The following is a 26,543-nucleotide window of genomic DNA, read 5'->3' as shown; positions in this document are numbered from 1 at the left end:
TAGTTCTTATTCTAGACCGTATGGTTACTGGGAGCAAGTACCAAGTATTTCCTGCAGTAACCACTTATGAACACCTACAATGTGGCAGATGTTGCCCTGTACATTCTGAGCTTGCCCAGCTCCTGATGTAATGGAGTCTGTTGCAGATCACCTCACAGCTGAACCAATTTGAGGACTGGTGGGGAACAGAGTCTGCAACTTGGAAAAGGTTCCTTTCATGTAGATTTATTATACAGGAAGTGCAAAAGATACCTGAGACCAAAACAAAATTACATGGTTAGAGTGGACGTGACTACTGGGCCCTCGCCTTTTCTTTACAGAGCCACCTCAGAAGTTTGGGGCCTGTGTGCTGGGAAAAACCCACCGGGTCTGCGAAGCCCAGAACCTCAGCCCACAATTTTCAGGCTGGTGCATATGAGGGGGGAGTGGTTGTGTCAGCCTGTCCATGACCAGGTTTTTAGACCCTCTTTTCCTGCCGCAATCATCACGTAACCCAGTTACTAATGTGGCAATTTCACTGACATTGGACCTGGGTGAAGTCAGGGCAGCAAACCTGGCCACTGCCGGCTAGAAGGGCACTCAGCAACAGCCTGATGAAAGAAGTCGGTGGCACCGCATCACTAATGAAGGCCACGGGAAAATGAACTTACCTAGCTGGTGAAGGCTACCAGAAATAAAGTGCTGTGATTTCTAGGCTGTTCTTCCAACTCAACCATTAAAGAAACTAAATGATTTTCTTATACCTCTGGTCTCTTCTTTATAAAAGTGCAATCTGTCCCCCATGAGGTTCTCGGTCTTCTGAAGGTGGTGGCTCCGTGTTAACAGCTGATCCTCCAATGGCAAATGCTCTTAGAAAATGAACTGGTGTGATCCATACACTCATAACAACAAATTTTATAAGAAGAAGAAAGTATGTGATAAAAGTATGTGATTTTATTTTCAAGTTTTGAAAAGTGTTTTCAGAAAAAAAGAAGACAAGAACACATACAAAAACTGAAATCTTCCACTGAACTAGAATTAGGAGAGGAAGGGACTTTTGAAATGTAAGGCCTTGTCCTTAAATCACCTCTAAAATGTCCCTCACTCAGGTGACCAGCCTCCTCAAACCTTTCCCAAGTTTGGTGTACTTCATGTCATAAAAGCAACCAATAGTCTTTAATCATTTAAAAGAGAATAAAATAAGGGAGGAAAGGCCTCTGGTGTTGTCTGTGGAGAAGGGCCGCACGCTTGCAGCAGCTTTGGAACACGCAGGGCACAGTACTGGCTTCAAAAACAACGAAAGGTTCTGTGCACTTGCACCGCGGGAACGTGAGCAGCTGCTGCTCACCCTCCTCTATGCACAGTGGCTACATTCCTTCAAGTGCATTCACTTAATTGTAGTTCATGTACTTCTGCCCTTGGGATGGGGCTGAAACAGAAACAAAACAACCAGCTAACACAGAGCTGTTAGCAAAAAAAGTCAAAGTATTAATTATTGTGAGAAGCGATCAACTGACAATCGATCCTGGATAACAACACAAATTTCCAATTACATAAACAAATTCTGTTACTTACTGAAAATTTCCACCATTGGAAGATCCTGATTACAGTAAAGAAATACATTAAATGGAAACGGTTTAAGGAAATGTGATTATTTGGTTCATTTCAGAAGGTCTGCTGGTCCAGCTGCTAGCCGCAGGAGTCCCTGAGTTCTCAGCGAAGTGTGACCAGTTCTTCCGAAGAGGTAGGGTGAATGGCGACCGTGTTGTCGAAGTCGGCCTTTGTGGCTCCCATTTTCACCGCGACGGCAAAGCCCTGCAGCATCTCGTCACACCCGATTCCCTGCATGTGGATCCCAACCACCTGGGAAACAAAGGAGGAGGACACCTACCGTTTAGAAGCCTCTAAAACATGGCAACGCTGAGGACACAGCCCACCAGGCCCTCGCAGTCCTGCCTCCACAGCCCTCCACAGCCCTCCCTCAGGCTCTTGGTCTCGCTAGCTTTCCTCTGGTCCTGAGCACTCACTGTGCTCTCAGCTTTGCACAAACTCTGCCGGGACATCTTTACTTTCCTCTTTTCAGGGAGAAGGCCCATTTGCTCTTCAAAGAGCTACACACTCCTTCCCTAGCAAGTTTGACGATCACGTGGTCTCTCACTACTAGTATTTTTCCACGATGGTTCTATCACAACTGCAATGCTTTACTTATTTATGTGGGGACTGAAGAGTTGCGGTCCACCTTTCCCATCAGACTCGAATCTCAAGAGGAAGGGGACTCTGTCTGCTTTTGCCCCCACTCTATCCCTATGGCCAGGCACACAAAGGCCCGCACCTGCTGGATGAATGCATGAAGGGCTGTGAAGGGCTCTTTGTTTCAACTCTCATTTCCCGGTGGTTTCTCGCTACACTTTAAAGCTATGAGTTATTTTAGGTGTGGTTCTTAATAACTGTCCTTTCACTGTTCATCTTTTTAATCTTCTTTTTCTTAGGCAAGTCCCTTTAACATTTCATATAATAAGGGCTTGGTGATGATGAACTCCTTGAATTTGATCTTATCTGAGAAGCACTTTATCTGCCCTTCCATTCTAAATGAAAGCTTAGGTAGAAAATAGATAGGGGGGAGGGCAAGAATAGTGGGGAAGATATAGAATCTAAAGAACTTGAGACATGTGGTCATAAACTAAAGGGGGGGAACAGTGGGGGAGGGGTGTGCAGGGTGGAGGGGAATGAAGGGGGGGAATAGTACAACTGTAATGGCATAATCAATAAAATATATTAAAAAATAAATAAAGCTATGAGTTAATGTTCACCTTCAGCAAATACTTTTAGGGTAACAAGTCCATTGAAAAACAAAGAGAACATACAATTCAGCCACAAAAATAGTTTGTTTATAAACATGTCAAGAATATACTTAATATCAAGCCCTGACTGGTGTAGCTCAGTGAATTGAGCGCGGGTCTGCGAACCAGACGATCACGGTTCGATTCCCAGTCAGGGCACATTTGTGGGTTGCAGGCCAGTTCCCAGCAGGGGCCAGTTCCCAGCAGGGGATGCACCAAAAGCAACCATACATTGATATTTCTCTTCCTCTCTCCTTCCCTTCCCCTCTAAAGATAAATAAATAAAATCTTAAAAAAAAAAGAATATACTTAATATCAGTGAATGGTACACTTAAAAATGGTGAGGATGGTAAATTTTACATCATGTGCTTTTTACAAGGAAAAAAAGTACCTCTGAATTTAAAGCAAAAAAAAAAAATCCAAATCATATATTATCTATGCATTAAAAATCCACATTTTTAGAAATGTATTATGATCTAAATTGATTTTATAACCCCACAATTTCTGATGATGGCAGGAACTTCATATCATTCCTCTCTATACCCCAGTTCTTAGTCTCTATTAGGTTGTCAGGTAGTGTTTATCAAACAAATAAATGATGAATGGCATGAAGAAATAGCTGATATTTAGAGATAGGAGGGGCCCGGCTGATTCAACAGCTGGAAAGCTGAGGCTACTGAGGAACATTCAGGGTCAGGAAACAGCGACCCGGGCTTCGCTGCCAACCCACCTCCTGTCTTCTCTTTGCTCTGATTCTCTACCCTGCCAGTCCTCAGGGACGTTGACTTCTGTAAGACCAGGGGCTCTGCCTTGTGGATTTTGCAGTACGGGGCCAGTGAATACAGACTATGCTCTTTTTGATAAGAGAAGTTGGAAGAATACATCTGAATCTTCAATTAAGCCACTGTCCCTCATGGAAGCAGGTTCCCAAGGCATACTGCTAAGTGGCATTTCAATATTTAATTCCATCTGTAGAAAAGCCCACTAGACTGACTAATACCCAAATAAAACCTGTACTTCAAAAATTCTGTTTAAGAAGAAACCTGTTCCGCCCTGGCTGGTATAGCTCAGTGGACTGAGCGTGGGCTGCAAACCAAGGAGTTGCCAGTTCCGTTCCCAGTCAGGGCACATGCCTGGGTCAAGGGCCAGGTCCCCAGTAGGGGGCGCATGAGAGGCAACCACACAGTGATGTTTCTCTCCCTCTCTCCTTCCCCTCTCTCTAAAAATAAATAAATAAAATCTTTAAAAAAAAACCCAACCTGTTCCTATTCATACCAAAATCACAGTAAGACACCACTTCACATCCACTAGGATGGCTAGAAGAAAGAAGAGTAACAGGTGCTGTCCAGAGTGTGGAGACACTGGAACCTTCACGCATGGCTGTGGGGGACGAAAAAGGGCAGCCACTTGGGAAGCAGTTTGGTAGTTCCTCAAGAGGTAAACCCAAAATAGATCATTTTCCTGGCTAAACTTCCTCTGCTTTGCTGATTGGTTGTATTCAAGGTATCTGGCATTAAATTCTCACACTTAACACTATTTCTGAGTTTCCTATCTACTCTGGCCTACTGGTTGATGACAGAGAACTGTTTGTGGCTTTCGACCTTTCCCCTAGTGTTTGCAGTAGAACCTTCCCTACTGATGAAATATTATGAGGAACCTTAATGTGCAGACAGACAAGTGGAAGTGGGTCGGCCCCAGCAGAATCAGAGAAGCCTCACCTACGCGGTCTCCTCCCTCCCAGTCCCACCAAAACGCCCCTTTCCTGCCACCCTTGCGGTCACTCTTTGGCCCACTGGGTTTTCCCCATACCTTTTCCTCTTTGTTAGCGCAAACCATTTTCATCACACAGTTTGTTTTCCTTGTGGTAACTGCATGATACATTGGGGTAAAGGTGGTGGAATAGATCTTCACGTTTTCTTTTCCATATTTATGCATGGCCTCATCTACAATGTACAGGGAAAAAGAGCATCTGTGAAAAAACAGAACAATTCCACTGACCTATCAGAGAGCAAGAAATATAACAGATGACCTAGTCAAATTATGAATACCTAACAAAGCCACAGTGAGCGACAGCCTACGAAATAAATGCTGATGTCATGAAAGATAAGAGACTGAGGAACTTTGTCTCTAACAGAGACCAAAGAGTTATAAAAACTAAATGCAGTGCGTCATCCTGGACTGAGTGCTGTACTTGGGAGGAAAAAATGTTAAAAATGTCCTGATTTGAGATAACTGGCAACATGTGAATAGAGTCTGAAGTTTAGATAATATTGTTTCCATTTAAATGGTCTCGTTGGAAAACCGCACTGTGCTTCCGTGAGGGATGGCCTCATTCTTGGGAACAGTTACTGAGGTGTGTGTGAGTGTGAGTACACGCGTGCAGAAGGAAAATGGTCACATGAAAATGTTCAGGGTATACAGGAGGCCTCCGCACTATTTTTTGTAACATTTCTTTAAATTTGAAATCAGTGCAAATAAGCCCAAAAAAGTCAAAGAGACAGACAGGGTGGTGTGGGGGAAAGGAACTAGACTCTCAAAGGGGTAGTGGTCGGCGAAGAAACTAGAATAGCAGCAAGAGGCTAACCAAAAAGGGGTGTAACTGGGGGGCCGAGATAGATTTAAGCAGCCGACAGACACCCAGTTTTAAGCTGGGGATGGGAGGAAGGAAACCATAATTGATTTCCGTTTTTAAATACCTACCTTCTGTGAGTCCCACTGTGCCAATAGGGGGGTGGCTGAAGACCACCGTGGGGATATTGTCATAGTCTAATTTGGAATCTTCTTTGCATTCAAAAAGTCTATGGGCAAGTTTTCGGCCAGCAGCTATGGCAACTGCAAAGATATTTTTAAATATCAGTGGTTAGCTTATTGTGCATTTTAACACAGCAGAATTGTAACCATTTAGCAATTTGGCTTAACATGCTAGTTCTGACAAAGTTTTATACCAATTTTCATTATACTACCTAGTTCAATATAATGAAGACATATTAATGCCTTAGTTAATGCCTTTTAACAACTCAAAACTAGCAGCTTATTCTATTACATCACACACACACAAAAAAGAAAGAAAGAAAGAGTGAGCTCTGGCTTGTATGGCTCAGTGGACTGAGCGCCAGCCTGGGAACTGTAAGATTGCAGGTTCAATTCCCAGTCAGGGCACATGCCTGGGTTGCAGGCCGGTTCCCTGCAGGCCAGTTCCCAGCAGGGGGTGCACAAAAGGCAACCATACATTGATGTTTCTCTCCTTCTCTCCTTCCCTTCCCTTCTAAAGATAAATAAATAAAATCTTAAAAAAGAAAGAAAGAAGAAATTTACACATTTACAAGTTCCCAGCCAATCTGGCAGTTACCTACTTAATGAGGATATTAGCTTTTTGATTCAATATTTATGGAGCAAAACTATATTAGTTTCAAGCATCTTCAGTCCTACTCTATAACCATGCTTAGTTCACACAAATATTTTTTTAAAGATTTTATTTATTTATCTTTAGAGGGGAAAGGAAGGAGGGAGTGAGAGAAACATCAATGTATGTTTTTGTGCGCCCCCTGCTGGGAACTCGCCTGCAGGGAACCGGCCTGCAACCCAGGCATGTGCCCTGACTGGGAACTGAACCTCGATCCTCTAGTTCACAGGCCTGTGCTCAATCCACTGAGCTACACCAGCTAGGACCTCACACAAATATTTTAATGTTTAAATTATTTTATTTCTTATATTTTTTCAAAGTTTATTCTCCATGGCCTGTTTTTATTCCTGATAGTCTTTTAGAATAAATGCCTAAGTTCAGTAAAAGCATCAGTTATTAATTGTATTGATTTAAATTGACAGGTTTTTCTCCCCTCTCCAAATAAGATATCAGTAGGATATGTAAATTTCTTCACTTCAACATACTTTTCAACTGTTATAGATTGTTTTCATTTTATATTTTATATACTCACCCGAGGATGTGCTTATTGATTTTAGAGATAGGGGAAGGGAGGAAGAGAAACATCGATGTTTGAGAGAAACATAAACTGGTTGCCTCTCGCATGCACCCTTACCAGGGACCGAACCCGCAACCTAGGCACGTGCCCTCAACAGGAATTGAACCCATCACCTTTTGGTTTATAGGCTAATGCTCCAACCAACTGAGCCACATTGGCCAGGGCTGTTAACATTATGTTTTAAAGTTTTTTAAGCTTTACCTGTTATTTTGCTTTTTGCTAAGACAACTTCCTAAACATGCTAAAAGGCTTTGGGGGTGTAACTGGGGACGTTTCCATTCTGAGGTAAGACCCAGGGCCGTTCCGGGGTGGCTGGTGAGGTCCCGGAGGGGTGTGGAGCGAAAGCATGTGGAGTGGTGTTCACAGTGGAGAGAAGTGGGACAAAGAGCTTGGGAAGGTGCCGGTAACTGAGGAAGCTGAAGTATGGGATTCAGAGGACAGGGCCAGTCTTGGTTGTATCAAGACTAAACATTGCATTCCTCCCCCCTTTTGGTTTTTTCCCTTTTTATTTCCTTTTTTTTTTCGCACCCCATTTCTTAATACCCAGAGCCTTCAAGAAACGTTACCTGGAGTGAGAAGAGCTTTTCCACATACATCCCCAACTGCGTAGATGCCTTTTACGTTAGTATTCTGGAATTCGTCTACAATGATGTGACCTTGGCCATCAGTCTGAATCCCCTAAAATTGTGAAGGGACACCATGTAAATATTTGGCCTATTACAAAAATGGAAGATCAAATCTCTGGGTCTACCTCATTTTAGGCACCTCTTTGGGCTGAATCTCCAAGAACCACATTACTCAATCACAAGATGAAAAAAACATCTTAGCAAATTGGCAACATTCATAGCTTTTGCTTAATTTAAAAGGGAAATATTTTATCCAATTTTGAGGTTTTTCAACAGGGTTTGACTTTGCAGTGTTCAACTCAACTGGCCAGGCAAGATGAGAAGGAATCACTCAACTCCCAGACGTCGTGTTTGCTATCCCCACGTAGTCCATCTAGGACATGTTTTTGCCCTTTTCCACCAAAGCACTCAGTCCTCCCGAAGTAGACTCAGTCACACGTAGAGGGCTACAGCCCGAAACAGTCATCAAAACCAGATGTGTGTGAACCTTACCATTTGAGCCTTAAAATCCAAGCAAATTGTGCACTGTGCTCTAAAACATGCTGCTGTTTCCTTGAAACAAAACCTTTTCCCTATATATCGATCTGAATTTTTGCTCTAAGATGTGTCGTGTTTATCTTGTTGTGCCTTTCTAGATCCCGCCTGTATGTGCTCCCATGTGGGAAGTAGACAGACAACAGAGGTGGAAAGTAGGAAGCTTAGCGGGTAAGGGCGTATTACCTTGGAAGCCAGACAGAGCTGGGGTTCAAGTCCCAGCTCTGACAATTACTAGCTATGAGACCTTGCATAACCACCTACGTATCTATGAACATTTGAACTTCTAGCACAAATGAGGCATGAACCTTGTCAGTGTGAATACAGGGGCAAGTGTAATACAGACAGCCTCCCGGCTCCACAGAGTTTCCAGCATGAGTTATTTACTCGCTCTGTGCTCCTAGTTTCCTCATCCTCACACCTCAGAGTTGCTGGAAGATTCAATTAGGTTAGTAACACGCTGACAAAACCTACAGGTAGGGATCATTCAATCTGCATTACAAAATATACCTTAACACTGAGTGAGATTAAAAACTTGGCCTCTTTTTTTAAAAAAAAATCAGCAAATATAGGTGGAAATTGGACCTGCTAGTGCTTATATTTATACAAAGGCAAAATATCCCCTGAAGGATAAAAAGCTGACTGATTGGCTTTGTTACTATGGAAATGGTTTTACTACATTTCAATGAATAATAAGCTTCAAAACAAGTAAACCATCTCCCTGAATATTTTATTTGTTAATGCTAAAAAATATATAAATGAAAAAGGACTGTACGTTATAACAGATCATAATATTAGAACATAAATCAAAATATTAGCTACTTCTCCAGAGGCTCCATGAAACGTATAATCCTCAAGCATATAAAATAGCTATCATTACTAGCAGAGTAGTATAGCATTTCAAAAAAGTCACCATCATCACAACCATCAACAGCAGCTGGTGAACATTTACTGAGTTCATACTATAAGCCAGGACCTTAGTGAATCATTTTGCACGACCTTTCTCATTTACTCTTCTCTACAACCCAATGAGGCAAGTAGTATTATTATTCCCATATTTACATGAAGCAGTTCAACTTGAGTAATTATACTGCTTGCCTAATAAGGTCATGCAACTGGTAAATAATAGAACTAAGGTTCAAAATTGGGTCAAACTCTGGACCCACACCCCAAGCTGCTCTATGCTAGACTTTCCTTCAAAATGTAAAAGCACAAATAAAAATGCTAATTATAACACTGGTAGATCAGCTTCACATCTATTCCCATCCCCACGTGCCACAATGTCCAGATGATTTACACACCCAGCTATCGGGGTCAGCGCTGCAGACAGCAAGGAATATGACAGGGCTTTAAAGAGACACGTATAGTAAAACGGAAATCTCTGTGCAAGAGGCTGGTCAGGAAGCTGCTAGACAATCCAGATTAGAGGTGTCAGGGACCTGATCTAGGGTGAAGACTCAAAAAAGAAAATCTTTTAAGTTCAGAGGAGCAGCAATGGGGTTTGATTACAAACTGAATGCAAGGAATAATGAGGATAAAAAATCCAATACAGCCCACCAAAGTGTGGGGAATCTGGATGAGCTGGGGGGGGGGGGGCGGCACAGGGCAACTAAGAGGTTTCAGAAGGTTTGGGGCAGACTAAATCAGCTTACCACTTTGTTTAAATTCAGGCCCCCAGAATTCGGGTCCCGCCCAATGGCCCAGAGCAGGCAGTCAACATCTTGAATGGTGGTGAAGGTGGGTTTCCTACCAGGAACTGAGGTAACCACGCAGACCTCCAAGCCTGAGGAAGTCTTTTTAACTTCCTTGACCTATTGGCAAATAAATATGTTAATTGCAGGGGGAAGGGGGAAGGAGGAAGAAAGGAAAGCAAAGAGGAAACTACAATTGTAAACATCTAAAAAAATCCCCACTGAACCCGACATGTGAATCTTACAAGCTGACGCATTTCCTTCTGCCCCAAAGCCACCAACATGAGACGCCTGGGAGCCAAGACTGTTTTCTCAGCTTCCCCGAATCATCTAGACGATGGCCAGAAACAGTAGCTCACTGTCACCCTCCTAATACTTCAGCTTAAAACAAAGTATCCTAAACTGTGCCTTTAAAAACTGGTAAGATTTTTAACTCACAAATCTAAGCAGAGCGCAGCAGGAGTGTGAGGAAGACGAAAAGTATCACTAAGAAACTTTTCATGCCGTACACTCACTGCATCTCCCTGGACATTTTCGACCAGAATCGGGAGGGGCGAGGTGAGAACTAGGTCAGGAGAGTGGAGCCACACAGTTCAAGTTTAGTGAAGGTCCCAAATGATTCTGATGTTGACCCCAACACCAATCTAGTGCTTTCACATTCACAAGGCTCGTTCACATTTTTTACTGCACCGGGCATGGCCTATGGTGAAAGGGCCAATCTATGGGGGGAAAGGGTGACTTTTACAAGGCTAATGCTCCAGGAAAATGCTGAAATTTAGGTGATTCTCTGAGAAGTAAAGCACTCTGTAATTCTGCAAATCCCAAACGGGTATGCTTTGAAAATAGATTCCATCACATCTCCTGAAAAAATAAGTACAAACCTGCAAAATAAGGATGCTCACATAGATGTGAGCATCTATGCACGACAATTAAAGTTTTAGTTCTAACTAAAGTCAACTCCTAGATTATTCTAATCTTTTATGCCCTGACTTCATTAATACATTAATGAGAAATATAGCAGCTTAAAATGAAGACAAGAATTGGTAGTACTCTAGAAAGGAATACATTGACAGGGGTAGACAGAGTCTGCGTTTATAAAGCTCAGAGGGTGAAGCCGAGAGCACAAAGTGTGAGTCATGGCAGAGAGACAGGCCGTTCGCACGCCCTGGGCCAGCCATACCTGAGAGTGCTTCAGCACCTCAACGCCAGCATTGTTCAGCTCTTCAGTGCAGTTGGAACTGATCATCGAATCAAAAGTTCTAAGCACCTGCATACAAACAGAGGCAGCAGAAGGATGGTGGTGGGAAAGGAAAAGCCTTGACCGAAGCTACGCTACAAACCTGGCAGGGAAATTTCAGTGCCATCCTCCCTCTTATTTCCCTCTTCATTCATGGCCATCCTGGGAGCGCAGCTTTCATAAATCTATTTTCCCACGTCCCCACCAGTGTCTGCCTTACATCTGACTTCGCCCACTCCTGCTTTAGACTCAAAGAGATAGGCAACCTTCAGGCCTTCACTACCTTCACCATGTCCTCTCCGCCCAAGCTTGTTTCTCTCTTCTGTAAGTCTAGGGACCAGAAATTCTTTCTCTTTTTAGTATTCCAAGGCCAGCTTTCCCTCTGATATGATGTAAAATCTCCTTATCGAGGAAGAAAACTCAATACAATCATTTTGAAGATTTTTTTTAACCCTAGTCTTACTATTTAAGATCTCCAACTATTTTAGTGATTTAAATTTGGTAAATATGAATTCCATTCCTATTAAAAATTCCTGACAAAGTTAAAATATTGGCTTTTCCCCCCATGATACAATAGGTGTTGTTCTAGAGAACATCTGTCTCTGTATCCATCTATCTACCCATCCTCAAATCCTTCTAATGAGGGTATGGGGTAGGTGATGCTATCCTCATTTATTTTTTCAGATGAGAAAGCTGAGACTCCAAGAAATGGAGTGACTCTTAGAAAGTATTACAGCCAGGACTGAAAATGAGCTCAATTCGATCCTTCAGATCAAGTTCTCTCCACGACATTATGCACTTGCTTCTTTGGTTACATAATCTTGAAGGTCATGTAAAGACCCTGGGACTACTAAGAACTGACCACTGGGCGCCCGTCAGGACAGACGGCTCTGCGCCATCACCCACTGCAGGGCTATACATCCTGGGAAGGCGGAGAGGACATGGGAGAACAAAGGCATAGGAACCACTCTCTTGCCACATCTGTCAGATCTGTGTATGGTGTCACTAGCTGGGGAGTAAAGACATGGGGCTTCTTCACGTTCCTAGAACCAAGGCTCATTAATCTCCTCTCCATATTTGCGGACTTCATTTCTTCTGAATTGAGTTCAGACTGGCAAGTCCAGGGCATTGGTGAGTTACATCTCCCAGGGCATTGCCATGGTCTCTAGCACAGCCGTTACGACACCACCCTCCCACCGCGCCTCTCACAGCCACCGTGTACTCAGTCTTCACTGGAATGCTGTCATGAAAGGGAGCGGACGTGCAGTGACTGCCTATTAGGTGGGCTGTACTCACGTAGGGAAACCTCTGTGCCTTTTCCAGTGGAGGGGAGAGGCATGCAGCTCTTGCGAGCTAAGCTGAGGTCAACACTGTAATTGCTGACCATTCATTCCATTAATGAATAGTTATTAAGCTCTACTATGTGGAAGACATAAAACAACAGAATGAAGGACACACTAATAATTAACTTAAAAGATGTACAGATATGGTGGTCTAGAAGGGACAGAAATTATACAGAAGAGAACAGGAAAATTTTCATGGGGAATGTGTTATTTGCACTGGATCTTGATTTGGAAAGAGAAAGTACCTTAAGTAGAAAAGTCTGTACAAATATAAGAGATGGGAACAGCTTACAGGCGGGGAATAGGCTAGAGATGGTTCAACTCCTTCTGGGAAACGGGGCATGTCTGACGAGATTACTTTTATGAGGGCTGAGTATGTGCTTAGAGGGATGCTCAGGCCTGCAAATCACAGCAGTAGATCAACATGCCACGGAATACAGTGATGGAGGACTTGGTGGGGATGGTAATGACACAGGTGATGATGACGCTGGTGATATGATGACAGGGGTGTTGGGAGATGATACTCAGTGGGGAAGGCAGGTTTTTGGAAAGAAAATGGAAAAACCCACATTTTTCCTACACATTATTGGGTGAAAGTCTACCCTAATTATCTTAAGGTGTGCCGCCTCAAGATGCTAATAGTCACTGGGGAAATCAAGGAATTGGTACTGCACCAGATTTAATAGCCAGCTAAGCTAATTAAAGAAGGCAATGGATCTCACGAGATGTGATCAGGCCTCTTGAAAACAAAAGAAGACACAATTTAAAGACAAGCAAAACTGGTAATAAGGAAACAACCTAAGGTATATAATTAACCCATAGAATCCAGTGACATGGGATACATTAACGGACAGTGAATTTAAGTAGAACTGTGAGATTTATAAAGCACTTGGCACTTACATGAATAGGTAATGTTTTAGTATCTAATATCCCCAAAGATAAGTATCATTATCATTTGTGAATTTTCACTTAAGATGCTGAAATAGCTGTTCTTTGCTTGCCCTTAGCAAGTTCCCTGAATATGAACGTCACAGAACCTTGAGGTCATTGGGAGCCACATGAATGCTAGAGTATAAATAACATCACTGAAATAAGAAAGAGAATTGACATAATAATCAATCTAAGTTTTCGCTGCCAGGATTTTTGTTCTTTTTTCAAGATTCCCAATGTTATTTCCAGTTGGATTTCAATGTTCATAATGATGGCTTCTATCACTGCCTTCAGGAGACTAGTCTTTAAAATAACAGTTGTTACTGTCTAGTAACTTTTCTTTTCTCATAGACATCCTCTCTCTTTCTCTAGAGATTTCTTTGTGATACCACACATACAACCCACCCCAGGCAGGGTGAAGGTGGGGTCATGAGTTATTCGCAGGCTAGTTCTAGGACAGAGCACACTGGGACAGGGGACAGAGGGAGAAGGAGCTGGGTGCAGGCAGGGGGAGGAGCAGGAAGCCCAAGCAGATGTGGCTTTTGGCAAACAAGCCACTTGTCCAAATGCAGGAGATTCACCACTCTACCGATAAACTGCTGTATTTTCTTTGCTTATTTATATATTAAATTCAGACTAGCTACCCCTCTGCTTTCCTTCTTCCTTTCAATTTTCTGGATATATTCCAGCAATACAAAATAACATTTACCTATAAAAAACATTATTCAGGACCTAATTCTTCTGAGGGTTAACTGTATGACGAGTCTCAAAGCCAAAAAAGAAAGCCCTGTAGACTCTAAGGCTTAGAGTACATGCTGACCAGGATTATTGGTTTTCCTCCTCTCTCTCCATTTGCTCAAATAATAAAGAATGTGAATCATAGCATTTCCGTGGTCAGGGATCTGATAAATCCTGCTCCAAAGACATTCAATGACTTGCCCAAGCGATTACTGCTCCACACCGTGTCTCTGAAAGGTCCGATACTGCTCCACAACCCAATGGTGCTAGCCCACAATTAATCAAAAAACGCATACAAAACAACACTTCTTCATTATTGGCAAACATGGAGGCAGTATTTTCACAGATAAAAATACTAGCTTGGGCTTCTCAGACCTTAGCTGACTCTCAGTTCTGACACTAATTAGCAGTCTCAAAACCTCTCTTGGCCTTAACATGAGGTTCAAACAGATGGCTTATGAATCTTATGGCTCTATTTTTGTGTGTGTGGTAAAAAATGCTTAACATTAATTCACCAACTTAACCATTTCCAAGCGTACAGTTCTAGAGTGGTAAGTATATTCCTGTCGTCGTGCTGACCTCCAGAAGCTGCCCCTCCTGAAAAACTGAAACTCTGCACCCCATTACACAACACCTCCCCATTCCTGCCTCCCCCGAGCCCCTGGCAGCCACCACTCTACTTTCTGTTTCTATGAGTCTGACACTCTAGATACCTCACAGAAGTGGGATAATATAATATTTGTCTTTGTGTGAATGGTTTATTTCATTTAGCATGTCCTCAAGGTTCATCTGCACTGTAACATGGCAGAATGCCATTCCTTTTTAAGGCTGAATAATATTCCATGGTATGTATATGCCAATTATGTTTATCCATTCATCCACCAATGGACACTGGAGTTGCTTCCACCTATTGGCTACTGTGAATAATACAGCTATGAACATCGGTATGTAAATATTGTGGATATGTTTCCTGTTAATGCAAAGAACTTTGCTGAATGAGTGTCAATAATCCAATACTACCTGATCATATGATATTGATTTCCAGAATAATAACTTAAAATAATAATCTATTCAATTTAGCTAATATTCCTATATAAGCCTGCATTCCTCCTAATTAAGGCCTATGAAACTACCTAGAACTTCTTGAAGAAAACACCAGCCAGTTCTATGAAATCAAAAGCATTGTTAGCTGGGGAGGACTTGAAGCTTCACTCAAACAACCTCTGTGCAGCCCCACGTGGGACAAAGCAGCTGATCCCCACATGCTTTGCACCCTAGTATTTAATGACAGTGTGAGAGGAAATTCTCACTGTAGATTTTTTTTTTTAAATTAACATCAAGGAAAGAGGAGGCCGGCGGGCAGAGCCTACCTTGTCATGCCGTATCATGAGGGACGTCCTAGAGCCCAGGGCAGAGAGGATCCCGGCGATCTCCACGGCGATGTACCCCGCGCCGACGATGACACTGCGGCTACGGGAGAGCAGAGGGCTGCTGTTCTTAAATAAACTTATTTCGGGATGATTTTAGCTGTACAGAAATGTTGAAAAGCTGGCACAGAGATGGCCTGTACACCCCCGCCCAGCTCTTCTGAAAGTTAACATCTTGCATAACGTAGTACAAGTGTCACAACTAAGAAACTGACACTGGTAGGATTTGACCGAATTCATTTCACTGCATTTATTGCTAGCAATGCAAGTTTAACAAATGATTTCAAAATGCGTAAAGGACAGCCCTGGCTGGTACAGCTCAGTGGGCTGAGCGCAGGCTGCGAACCAAAGGGTCGCTGGTTTGATTCCCAGTCAGGGCACATGCCTGGGTTGCGGGCAGGTCCCCAGTGGGGGCCTGTGAGAGGCAACCACACAGTGATGTTTCTCTCCCTCTCTCCTTCCCTTCCCCCCTCTCTAAAAGTATATTTTTAAAAAATAAATAAATAAAGCCTCTGTGAGGGTAAATTTGGATTGACTTATATCATCTAAAGAAGATAAGTAATGAATGCATGTGTCCTATCATTCGACTCAAAAATCAAACAGTACAGGGTGGATCACAGAGAAGAAAGGCTGTTCTCTAGCATGTTTAATGCTCTGCAGGCAGAAAACCTAAAAAAACTGCCTTCCTTCCAGTCAAAAGCCTGCCTTGTCTGCACATCTTAACAGGACATCTTCACGGCAGCTGTGGAAGCACACAGAAGCCCTCTTGTCTCGTATTAATTCTGGCTCCGGGTGAATTCAAGTAAACGTGTGGGCGAGAATTTTATTTTTTGAGAGCACATTTACTAAAACTGGGGGCGGTGAAACCAGGAAGGGCTTAGGGCAGAAGGAACGACAGGAAGGAGCCTTGGCAGGGCTGCCCTGACTCGGTGAGAAGTCAGAGGAAAGAGGCCTTGGACACAGGTCCGGGGCCGAGCCTGGGAGGGCCTGCCGCTGCCCGTTGCTCCCCTAGTTGCAAGTCTCATGGGGTCCCTTAGCGTGGAGGAGAGGAAAGGGAAGATGCTCGCCCAAGAGGGAACACAAGAGAGAGCGCGCCACCAGGAATTTTCAGTAATCCCCCAAGAAGGCCTTTATGAAAGCACAGGATGAAGGCCTCAGACGTACTGGCAGCACTCGCCAAGGGAGGAGCAGAGTTGAGCAACACTGACTCCAGAGTGAGTGTTACTCAGGAGGAGAAAAGGTCCCTGGGCCAGAAGGGTCCCTGCTCCGGTTCCCGGGTTGCACCCCTTCGTGAGTGAAGGGAGGACCCCTCTAACCGGGAAAGCCTTCGATGGGCAGCTTCTTCAAATCAGAGAAACAAACTTCCTCATTATCTTTTTTCTCTCTGTGTTATGACAGAGAGAAAACCCATCGCAGAAGTTCGCTAAGGTTATTTGGACAAATACGTATAAGGAACAATTTCAGAAAATTTATTTCTGTGAGATTGACAGAGCTTTTATTTATGGAGATCCCTCTGCACTAGCTGTTTTGAAAACCAGGTCCCAGCCCTGGCTGGGTAGCCCAGTTGGTTAAAACATCATCCCAATGTACCAAGGTTGCGGTTCAATCCCTGGTCGGGGCACATGCAAGAATCAACCAATGAATGCATAAATAACACCAAATCGATGTTTCTCTCTCTTTCTCTCAAATCAATAAATTAAAAAATAAAAACAGAATCAGTTATTTGAAACACATTATCAATTGATGTTGTATCAAATTGAAGACAGAAGATAGTTTTAGGGCTGTACTATTTATTCTTCAGAACCACCTGGGTTTGGTTCTGGTTCTAAAAATTCTGCAACAGCCTCTGACCAAAGGTATGAAAGATCTGAGTCCCTGCATGAGGGGTATGAGTGAATGAGATGCCCACCGTCATAAAAAGAGAAGAGGCAGGAGGACAGAATTCAGGAAATGCCTACATTTAATGGGGGGCGGCGGGGGGGCGGCGGTGGTGAGAAGTGTCGGCAGGAAAGACTGAGGGAGGATGAACAGTGAGTTCAGCAGGGACGCCGGCTTACCGAGGCAATTCTTCCAGCTGAAAAAATCCATCACTGGTTATTCCCAGGCTGGCGCCTGTGTAGGAGAACACACTATCAATCGCACAGACTGGGCTTTGTCTTGGAAAATAATCCCGAGAATTTATGCAAGCCCCAACACCTCTCCAGACATCACACTCTCTGTTCTGACAAGTTCTTCACAGTCCTCACTCAGGAAGCTTCCAACCCTGCCCTCCCTGGGTCAATATTTGTATTTTCTTTCCAGCAATAAGAGCAGTGATGACTAAATAACTATCAAATTCCTCTGCGGAACTGAAATTTTCCCAGCTCTCAGAGTGGACTCTTTGCCAGCTCTTCTTCACTCTCCCACACTCTAATAAAGTCCCGTTGGTCACGAACCAGCGTTTGCCTTTGGAAGACTCACCTGGGATCTCGCTCTCCTGCGGCTGCGAGGGTGAGCCACCTGTTGCGATCAGGATGTGAGGAGCCGTGTATTTTTTCCCAGTGACCTCCACAGTGGGCTTGGGGTCGCCTGTGAAGGCTGCATAGCCAGGGATGATTTCTATATTGACCTGGAGAAGGAACCACGCATGACGTGAGCCTGCGCTTCATTATTAACATGAAAACACCTCCTGCAACTTCTCAGCATTTTCCATTTCTCTACTGAAGATTTTGATTTGGGGTTTGCTCAGGCCAGGACTTTTCTCAATGTTCAAGCTTCTATAGAACTTTTGTTAATTGATAGTTAGGTAAGAGGGTTAAAGTAAGAAGAAATAAAGGTGCTATTGTGGACCAAAACCCAGAGTCCAAAAGAATATATCCAAGTCACCCCAGAAAGAAAAATATTACATCTTTATCCCCAAGAGTTGAATGAGAAAGCCCTCCTCACAAGAAAAACACACTAAAGAATGACCATGTCTGCAGGAGGAACAGAGGGCTGAGAAAGACAAAGGATGGATAAAGGGCAGGTATGAGAGGCAAAGAGAAATACTACAGGTGAGGCGGGAAGACACAGTGTTTCTGCCTCCTTAAACAAAATGGGAAGAATACCACAAAATTACATGACATTGAAGTTCTGTGTCAGAAACGTCGAGACCTCAGACCCCCACTTGCCCTTATTGTGCCTCGATTTGGGGACCTTCGATTTGGCGACTGGAGATTGCCAGCAAGCTCCTGCCAGCTATGCTACATACCGGCACGCACTGTGGCATGGATACAAGGATGATGGAGTCACACAAGCAGGCTCGCCGAATAGAATGTCTTAACATGTTAGAACGTGCTCGGTTCTGCATTGAGTTATTGCCTCTTTTCTAATCACCCCTCCAGGCCTTCTCTGCCTGTGCTCTGCTTAATCAGGTTGAACCAAGATCAATGCCAAACAACACAAACCTCCAGAAAAACCTTCCTTCAGGATGTAACAATTTCCTATGGGCGATAGACAAAAAGGGATATGCAGCAACTGGCAATAATATAGATGATAGCTTGGGGGAAGAACCGATGCAATCTTTATTTTCACTTCTTAGGATATTTGATAGAAAACTTCCTTTCCTATTCAGATTCCTTCCCCATAAAGTCACAGTGAGTTTTACAGCACACCAAGATTTGTGGGTATTTAAAAATGCTGTTTCTTGAGTGATTTTCCTATCTCTTCTGCATTTTCACCTGGCTCCACTTTTTAATAAAATTTGATGTGGGTGTTATAGTATAGCAAGTGTTATCTCTATACTCATGTCTAATAGATTTAAAGTATCTTGTCATCAGTGCCTACGGGACCAAAGGCCCCCAGATATTTTCCCCTTGAGTTGGCAATTAAGATCAGAAAATATCACCATCCAAAGAGAAAGCCAATGAGGGATAAGAATCAATATAAAAACATGTGAGGTTAGCCCTGGCTGGTGCAGCTCACCGACTGAGTGTCAGCCTGTGAGCCAAAGGGTCACTAGTTCAATTCCCAGTCAAGGCCCATGCCTGGGTTGCAGGCCAGGTCCCCAGTACAGGGCACGAGAGAGGCAACAAACACATTGATATTTCTCTCCTTCTCTTCCCCTCTCTCTCAAAATGAAAAAATAAAATCTTTAAAAATATATGAAATCAGCCATCTGTAGGAGTAACTTACACTAAAAACTGGCTTATAAACAATCTGCTAATGAGATCACAGAGGCCTGGATATCATTGAGAATCTACTGATCTAAATATAACCTAAGCTACCTTCGAATCTTAGAAACTGCAAAGTGAGACCATAAAGGCCTTTGCTGGATGCAGGATGCTGAGGTACACACTGTCAGGAAAAAGAGAGTCGATGGTGCGTCAGTATCTCCGGCACAGTCCCAGCTGGGAGAGGAATGACGTCTAAGTGCAAAGACGGAAAGAACCCCGGGAGAGCCAAGGATAGTGCGTACTGGCTAAAGGCAAACCCGCCTTAGCCCAGCTTTCTTTTTATATGAGTTCATTCACACACAGGCACAAAAACATCTTCTGAACCACAATCTGCCCTCCTGAGTAGATTTAGCCACCGAGGATGTTATTTGCTCTAAGCGAATAAATAATTGCAGGTTTCCAGCCAGAAAATGCTCCTGATTTTAATTAATAAATGGGTATAATCAGTCTCTTATGTGATGATTTCTGCATCTAAGTGGAAGGCCAAACCTACTGAGGGTACAGCACTCAGGCGAGACCTGGTCTCCCAACTTCGGCACACACTGCCCAGCCTCTGTGGAAATGAGAGCGGCCCACAAAGTGGGAGGCTGCTCTCTGCACAGGTCAACCTCAGAATCTTCCATCATAAAAGTAACAGACACAGTAAGAGAGACAGGCAATGGCTACGCTGCAGTTTGGCCACCCTTGTTAGCACACTCCAGCAGAAAACAGCGACTTCTCAAAATTCAGAGCCCAGCACACTCACCTTGGTTAGGTTCTTTTCATAAATGGAGTTCAGGCGGCTCACATAGGCGTCCCGCTTCTCCTTTATGACCCTGCAATGAAACCTGAATCAGCACTGGGACAAAGGATTCTTGTCTTCCAGCCGGTAACTAGGGCATCTCCCTGGAACACAGAGTCACAGACTGCCAGCACGAACCCCGGGGGTCACAGTCTCTAAAGACAGTCATTCGCCCTTCCTGCGTCCGCCTGCCTTCCCGTGTGTGGAGAACCCCTATTTTACCCTGTAGAGGATGTTCAGGTGGCATCCATGGTAGGTGAATAAAACTTTTCTTTGCACAGAAGATGAGGAAGGCTGCTTTGGTATTGTGCTTAGCATGGCAGCATTAAGAGCTGCTTGAAACTAAATGGTCAGTTGCATCTAAAGGAATAAATAATTTGCAAATCACACTTGCCACTCAATACTTGTTGAATAAATGAATTTGTTAAAAATTTGATGGCTCCAAAAAGTTCATGGGCCCTGGCTGGTGTGACTCAGTGGATTGAGCACTAACTAGCCTGGGAACTGAAAGGTTACCAGTTTGACTCCCGGTCAGGGCACATGCCTGGGTTGCAGGCCAGGTCCCCAGCTGGGGATGTGCGAGAGGCAACCAATCGATGTTTCTCGTGCACATCCATGTTTCTCTCCTTCTCTTTCTCCTTCCCTTCCCCTCTCTCTAAAAATAAATAAAAAATAAACTCTTAAAAAAGTTCATGGCAGCCCCTTAAAAAATTAAACACAAAATTGCCACCTGACCCAGCAATTCCACTTCTGGGTATAGATCCAAAATAACAGAAAGCACAAACCTGTAGACCAATGTTCAAAGCATGATTATTCACAATAGCTAAAAGGTGGGGGGGGGGGAAGTCCATTGAAAAGTAAATGGAAAAACAAAATATGGTATATAAATATAAAGGAATATCATTCAGCCTTTAAAAAGATGGAAATCCTGACATATGGCACAAGGATGAACTTCAGAAACATGCAAGTAAAGTAAGCCAGGCATAAATGACAAACACTGTAGAAAGTACCTAGCACAGGCAAAGTCACAGACACAGAAAGAACAGAGATACCAGGGGTCGGAGGAGGGGAAAGCAGGAATTTCTGTTTAATGGTACGCTGAGCAACACTGTTCTTGCTTGGGATGGTGGGAAAGTCCTGGGAAGGGACGGTGGTCATGGTTGCACAACATGATAAATATACTTAATGGCACTGAAACGACAAGATTAAAATGGCTAGAATGGGCCCTGGACAGGTAGCTCTGGTGGTGAGGGCATCGTCCCGATAGGCCAGCCAAGGGTGCGGGTCCCATCCCCGGTCAGGGCACATACAAGATTCAACCAATGAACACATAAACGAGTGGAAAAACTAGTCGATGCTTCTCTCTGTCTCAAATCAATTTTTAAAAAAGGCTAAAATGAATATTTTATGTTGTTTGTACACATTTAACATATACAACTTGATGGGGTTAGAGATGAGCGTACACATCACCACAATCAAGGCTGTGAACAGATCTATCGCCCCCCCAAAGCTTGTAACCACCATACAACACCCCAAAAAGCTTTATGGCTTGTTTAATTATGAAAGAAAAATCATGTTTGTAAAAGAAGTCCTCTGAGAATTAGCACTTACCGCCAACTGAATTTACTGTCACAACTCTGAAAGCCATAATCAGCATGATCATGCATGAATTCCGAGTGCATGGCTGTGTTCCACATCACCTGCAGAAAAAGTGCCCAGAGCAGCAGGACGTGAGTCCTCAGGGGAAGCAGAAATTGTGGATGAAAGGCAACTATGTAACAGAGAAAATAATAACACTGACCTTTAAACTAAAAACACAACTCGACATTTTAGAGGAGAACAGAACGTTCAGAAATATGAGCAGGCACCTTTTACAGGGAGGCTTCTGAAATATCGGAGAAAACTACTTCTGCAGTTAAATCCCCTAGTTCAGGAGCTCTGTAAACCAGGATAAGACTCACAGTGCTTCCGTTAACACTTACTGCTGCTTACCAGTACATTCTGTCTTTGAGTTTCAGATTTCCGTAAGCCCTGCCTTTTGTGATTAGTTCCAGGGAATGGAAGTGCACTGTAGCGTTATAGTATGGTGATTTGGAAGGAAGCTACTAGGTAAAAGCTGGGGACTAAAAACTTCAAGAGTGGGAATCCCGTCGGGTGTGCAGGACTACATACATGCCCTTGTAAGAACGTCATGCAATCAGATACCTGGAACTCAGAGGCTCAGTGCATCTCTTGTGGAATGTAGCCTACAATCTGTAAAAGCCTTTTAACGCCAACTGATCATCATGATAACTGAATTCAGAGCGGCAGCCAGGACTCCAGATGACAGCCAGACCATTTTTATCTTGGTCAGGCAAGTCTTAACTCCATTTTTGACAAGCCTTAACACTGCTCCTTTGCACCTTTCTCCCTTTATGCCTAAGGATGAATAAACTGATAACTCAGTTGGATTCAGTTTCGTTTATTGAGGTGAAATGCATGAATACACAATGAGCCATTTTATCTGCTATACTCTTTATCTTAAACAATGCATGTGAAAGATGTATCAGTACGACAAGTAAGTTGTCATTTTAAGAAAACACCACTGTACCTCCTATTATCCTGAGGGACCATATTTATTTACTTCCAATTTTAGTACATATGGTGCTGCAGCATCTAACCCTCTGCAGAAGGGGCTTCTATCGGAACTGCAGTGGCTTTTCAACTGAGACCTAATCAGGGCACTGGCAGGCCCATCCCTGTGGTTCCTTCTCTACCGCCGCCTCCCTCTACTCTTGTGCACGGGCGGCTACTCTAGGCTCCGGTCTGTTCTATGGAATGAGAGGCAACTACCAAGTGATCTTCAAGGATGCAAAAGCATTTTGAAATCAGTACAGTCCCGTAAAAGTATAAGGTAAATGTCTAGTATGTGTGGTCAGAATAAAAGGGTAAGGGAAATACATGGAAACAAATTATTGCAAATTTGGCCCCCTACAAAGATCAGCCCAGATGGCATTTTAAAAAAAATGAGGCAAAAAAATGAATAAAGTAAAATAATGAGATAGCACAAATCAATAGCAGATTTACTAACATAATCGGTTTAAACTGCATAAAACTACCTTATAACTAATATACATAAACCATACATTCATAATTGCATGATTCTAAGTAAAACAGATTCCAAAATCTATGACCAAAAGGAAAAAAATTGAGGAAAATGTCCCACAGGAAAAAAAAAAAAAAGAAGAAATCTTCCTAACACAGGAAAAGAAAAAAAAAAAAGCTACTTATACCAGGACACAGATTACAGAAAACCTTTATGGAGTTACATTCAGGCGTGCGTCACTGATGAGATGAGGATGTTTGCTCGTATACCCAAAAGCTTGCCAGTTTAAAATGTAATCTCAGTAACAAAAGGTTGCAAGCCTAGGATTACAACATGTTTTGAAAGGAGTAAAATTATTTGCAAGTATAGGCAAGAGGCAGCTTTGAAAACAACAGCTGTCATTGCTCCCTCTTTGTCACAGGTGAGGATGAGTTCATCTGATGTGACCTGCACTGCAGCCACTTTTAGTTGGTTTCTCAGTTACTTCTTGCAGAAGAAATTTTGGCTGAAACACCTCAGAAACAACCTTATTCTAATCATAATTTACCAAACATACAAAAGGAGTGTAGAAGGAATAAGAAATAAAAACCCTACCTTTTTGGGTACACATCCGACATTAACCTGGGAACAAAATTTAAAAGGACATATTTTAATAACATTAAACTCAACACACCTGCAAGAAATGAACCCCAAGCATCCACCCAGGAGACTTTTCTGATATAATTCACAACCTACGGTTATTTCCTTTTTCCTTGTATAGATTTGGAAAAGATATGAAGATTATTTTTGTCACGTGACGAGGTAGAGAATTTCACTCATCATCGTTTTCTCAAGAAAAGCAGAGAGAAAACAATTCCACTTCCAGGGGGCCGTGCACTGCAGGGTACGCGTCAGGAGACAGCAGAGTCTGAGTTTGCGCAGGACCCAGAGGGAAGCGGCAGAGCAGTAGCAGTGTGAAGTGAGAGGACCATCCAGCTAAGCAAGAGCAAGCCAGCCATCTGAGCAGCTGTCCCAGAGGGTTTCGGGGAACCTCACTGCAGAGCCTCCAGTGTAAAACACCCAGAATGTCCCCTCTGCAAAAGCCTCTAGTGGAAATCGACATTATGCTCCAGGACCAAAGAACAATGATGAATCACACTAGGAAGTCTGACGCACTTACTAGAAAACAGATCACAATTTTGGTTCTCAGGCTTCTAGCAGCCAATACACAAAGAGAAGCACAAATGCTGGTAGATTTCATGTAAAAACTAACTAGTTGTTTAAAAAAATAACTATTTATGTCCATTAGAGTTGAGAAAAATTCTTTCCAAGGGTCTGTGTGAACAAGCTGTTATATGTTTACACACAGACTTCTGTTTATATCCATTTATTTCCTTTTGATCACCTAAAATAACCATAAAAACAAAACAAAAACAAAAACTTGGGTTAAGAGTAGGATTGATGAAAACTGCTCAGAGGGTGAAGAAATTTGGACTTGACCAAATGGGTAATCACTCTATGTGACCTAGCAGAGGAGCAGCTGTAGAAGGAAAAACGAGATCAATCCCATTCTATTTCCAAATTAAATCTATCAGGTGACATTAATCAATTCAATCATATAGGTTTCAGGTGTACATTCTATAATACATCTGTATATTGCATTGTGTGCCCACCTCCCAAAGTCAAATCATTTTCTATCCCCATATAGTTGACCCCCTTTCCTCTTTATCACCCCCACCAACCCCTTTCCCTCTGGTAACCACCATACAGCTGACTGTGTCTGTGAGTTCCAGTTTGAGATCCCACATATGAGTGAAATCACACAGTTCTTGACTTTTTCTGTCTGACTTATCTCACTTAGTGTGATATTCTCAAGATCTACCCTTGTTGTTACAGTAGAACCACATCTTCTTTATCCAATCATCTATCAAAAGATATTTTCAGTTGTTTCCACGTCTTGGTCACTGTGAATAATGCTGCTATGAACACGGGGTGCACAGATCTTTATGAATACATGTTTTCAAATTTGGAGGGTAGATACCCAAGAGGGGCTGCTGGTTACATGATAACTCTATTCTTAATTTTTTGAGAAGCCTCTATACTGTTTTCCATAACAATACCAGTTCACCTTCACATCAGCAGTGAACGAGGGTTCCTTTTCCTCCACAAGCTCTCTCTCTAGCACTCACTGTTACTTGTAGATGACAGCCATTCTAACGGGTGTGAGGAAGTACCTCACTGGAGTTTTCATTTGCATGTCCCTAACAGCTAGTGAAATTGAGCATCTTTTCACAGATCTGTTCGCCATTTCTATGTCATCTTGGGAGAAGTATCTGTTCATGTCCTCTGCCCGGTTTTTAATCAGATTGTTTAGTTTCACTGCTTTTATTGTTGAGTTGTATGACTTCTTTATGTATTTGGGATATTAACCCCTTATTGAAAGTGCTGTTTGCAAATATCTTCTCCCATTCAGTTGGTTGCCTTTTTCAGTTGTTGATTTCTTTTTCTGTGCAGACACTTTTTAGTTTAACACAGTCCCATTATGTATATTGCTTTTACTTCCCTTGTCTTTGAAGTCAAATTCATAAAATCCTTTAAACCAAGGTCCATAAGTTTAGTATCTACATTTGTCCTATATAATTTATTGTTTCACGTTTTATATTTAGGTCTTTTATCCATTTTGAGTTAATTCTTGTGTATGGTGACATGTAATAGTCTAGTTTTATTCTTTTGCATGTGGCTTTCCAATGATCTCAGCACCATTTATTGAAGAAGTCATCTTTTCTCCATTGTATGTTTTTGACTTTTGTCAAAGATTATTTGCCTATATATATATATAGGCAAACCCATATATATATATATATATATATATATATATATGGGTTTATTTCTGGGCTCTCAATTTTGTTCCATTGGTCTGTGTGTCCGTTTTGCTGCCAATACCATGCTGTTTTGATTATAGTCACTTCGTAGTATAATTTGAAGTCAGGGAGTGTGATATCTCTAGCTCTGTTCTTTTTTTCAGGATTTCTTTGCCTATTTTGGGTCTTTTGTGAGTCCATACAAATTTGATGTTTTTTTGGTTCTATTTCTTTAAAAAACATTCAGATTTTAATGGGAATTGCATTAAATTTGTATACTGCTTTAGGTAACATGGCAATTTCAACTATGTTGATTCTT

At 42.7% G+C, this 26,543-nt stretch overlaps 1 protein-coding gene across 1 annotated transcript in view; it reads right to left on the bottom strand.

Annotated features, from left to right (window-relative positions):
- Positions 1–911: 911 nt before the first annotated feature.
- GSR (glutathione-disulfide reductase) overlaps positions 912–26,543 on the bottom strand; it is a 36,896-nt gene continuing 11,264 nt past the window's right edge. The window contains exons 2-13 of the mRNA XM_053659961.1: positions 23,979–24,005; positions 21,911–21,999; positions 20,264–20,333; positions 17,786–17,933; positions 17,383–17,437; positions 15,269–15,368; positions 10,831–10,917; positions 9,612–9,770; positions 7,366–7,477; positions 5,520–5,651; positions 4,629–4,762; positions 912–1,842 (exon numbers count right to left, since the gene is read on the bottom strand). Coding sequence (XP_053515936.1) covers positions 1,693–1,842; positions 4,629–4,762; positions 5,520–5,651; positions 7,366–7,477; positions 9,612–9,770; positions 10,831–10,917; positions 15,269–15,368; positions 17,383–17,437; positions 17,786–17,933; positions 20,264–20,333; positions 21,911–21,999; positions 23,979–24,005 — 1,263 coding nt within the window. The 3' untranslated portion in view covers positions 912–1,692. The remainder of the gene's footprint in view (positions 1,843–4,628; positions 4,763–5,519; positions 5,652–7,365; positions 7,478–9,611; positions 9,771–10,830; positions 10,918–15,268; positions 15,369–17,382; positions 17,438–17,785; positions 17,934–20,263; positions 20,334–21,910; positions 22,000–23,978; positions 24,006–26,543) is intronic.

The sequence above is a fragment of the Artibeus jamaicensis genome, unplaced genomic scaffold, assembly GCF_021234435.1.
Source record: "Artibeus jamaicensis isolate MK-2021 breed Jamaican fruit bat unplaced genomic scaffold, CSHL_Jam_final scaffold_833, whole genome shotgun sequence".
NCBI lineage: Eukaryota > Metazoa > Chordata > Mammalia > Chiroptera > Phyllostomidae > Artibeus > Artibeus jamaicensis.
The sequence above is the reverse complement of the archived record's forward strand: the minus strand, read 5'-3'. Positions and strand labels throughout refer to the sequence as shown.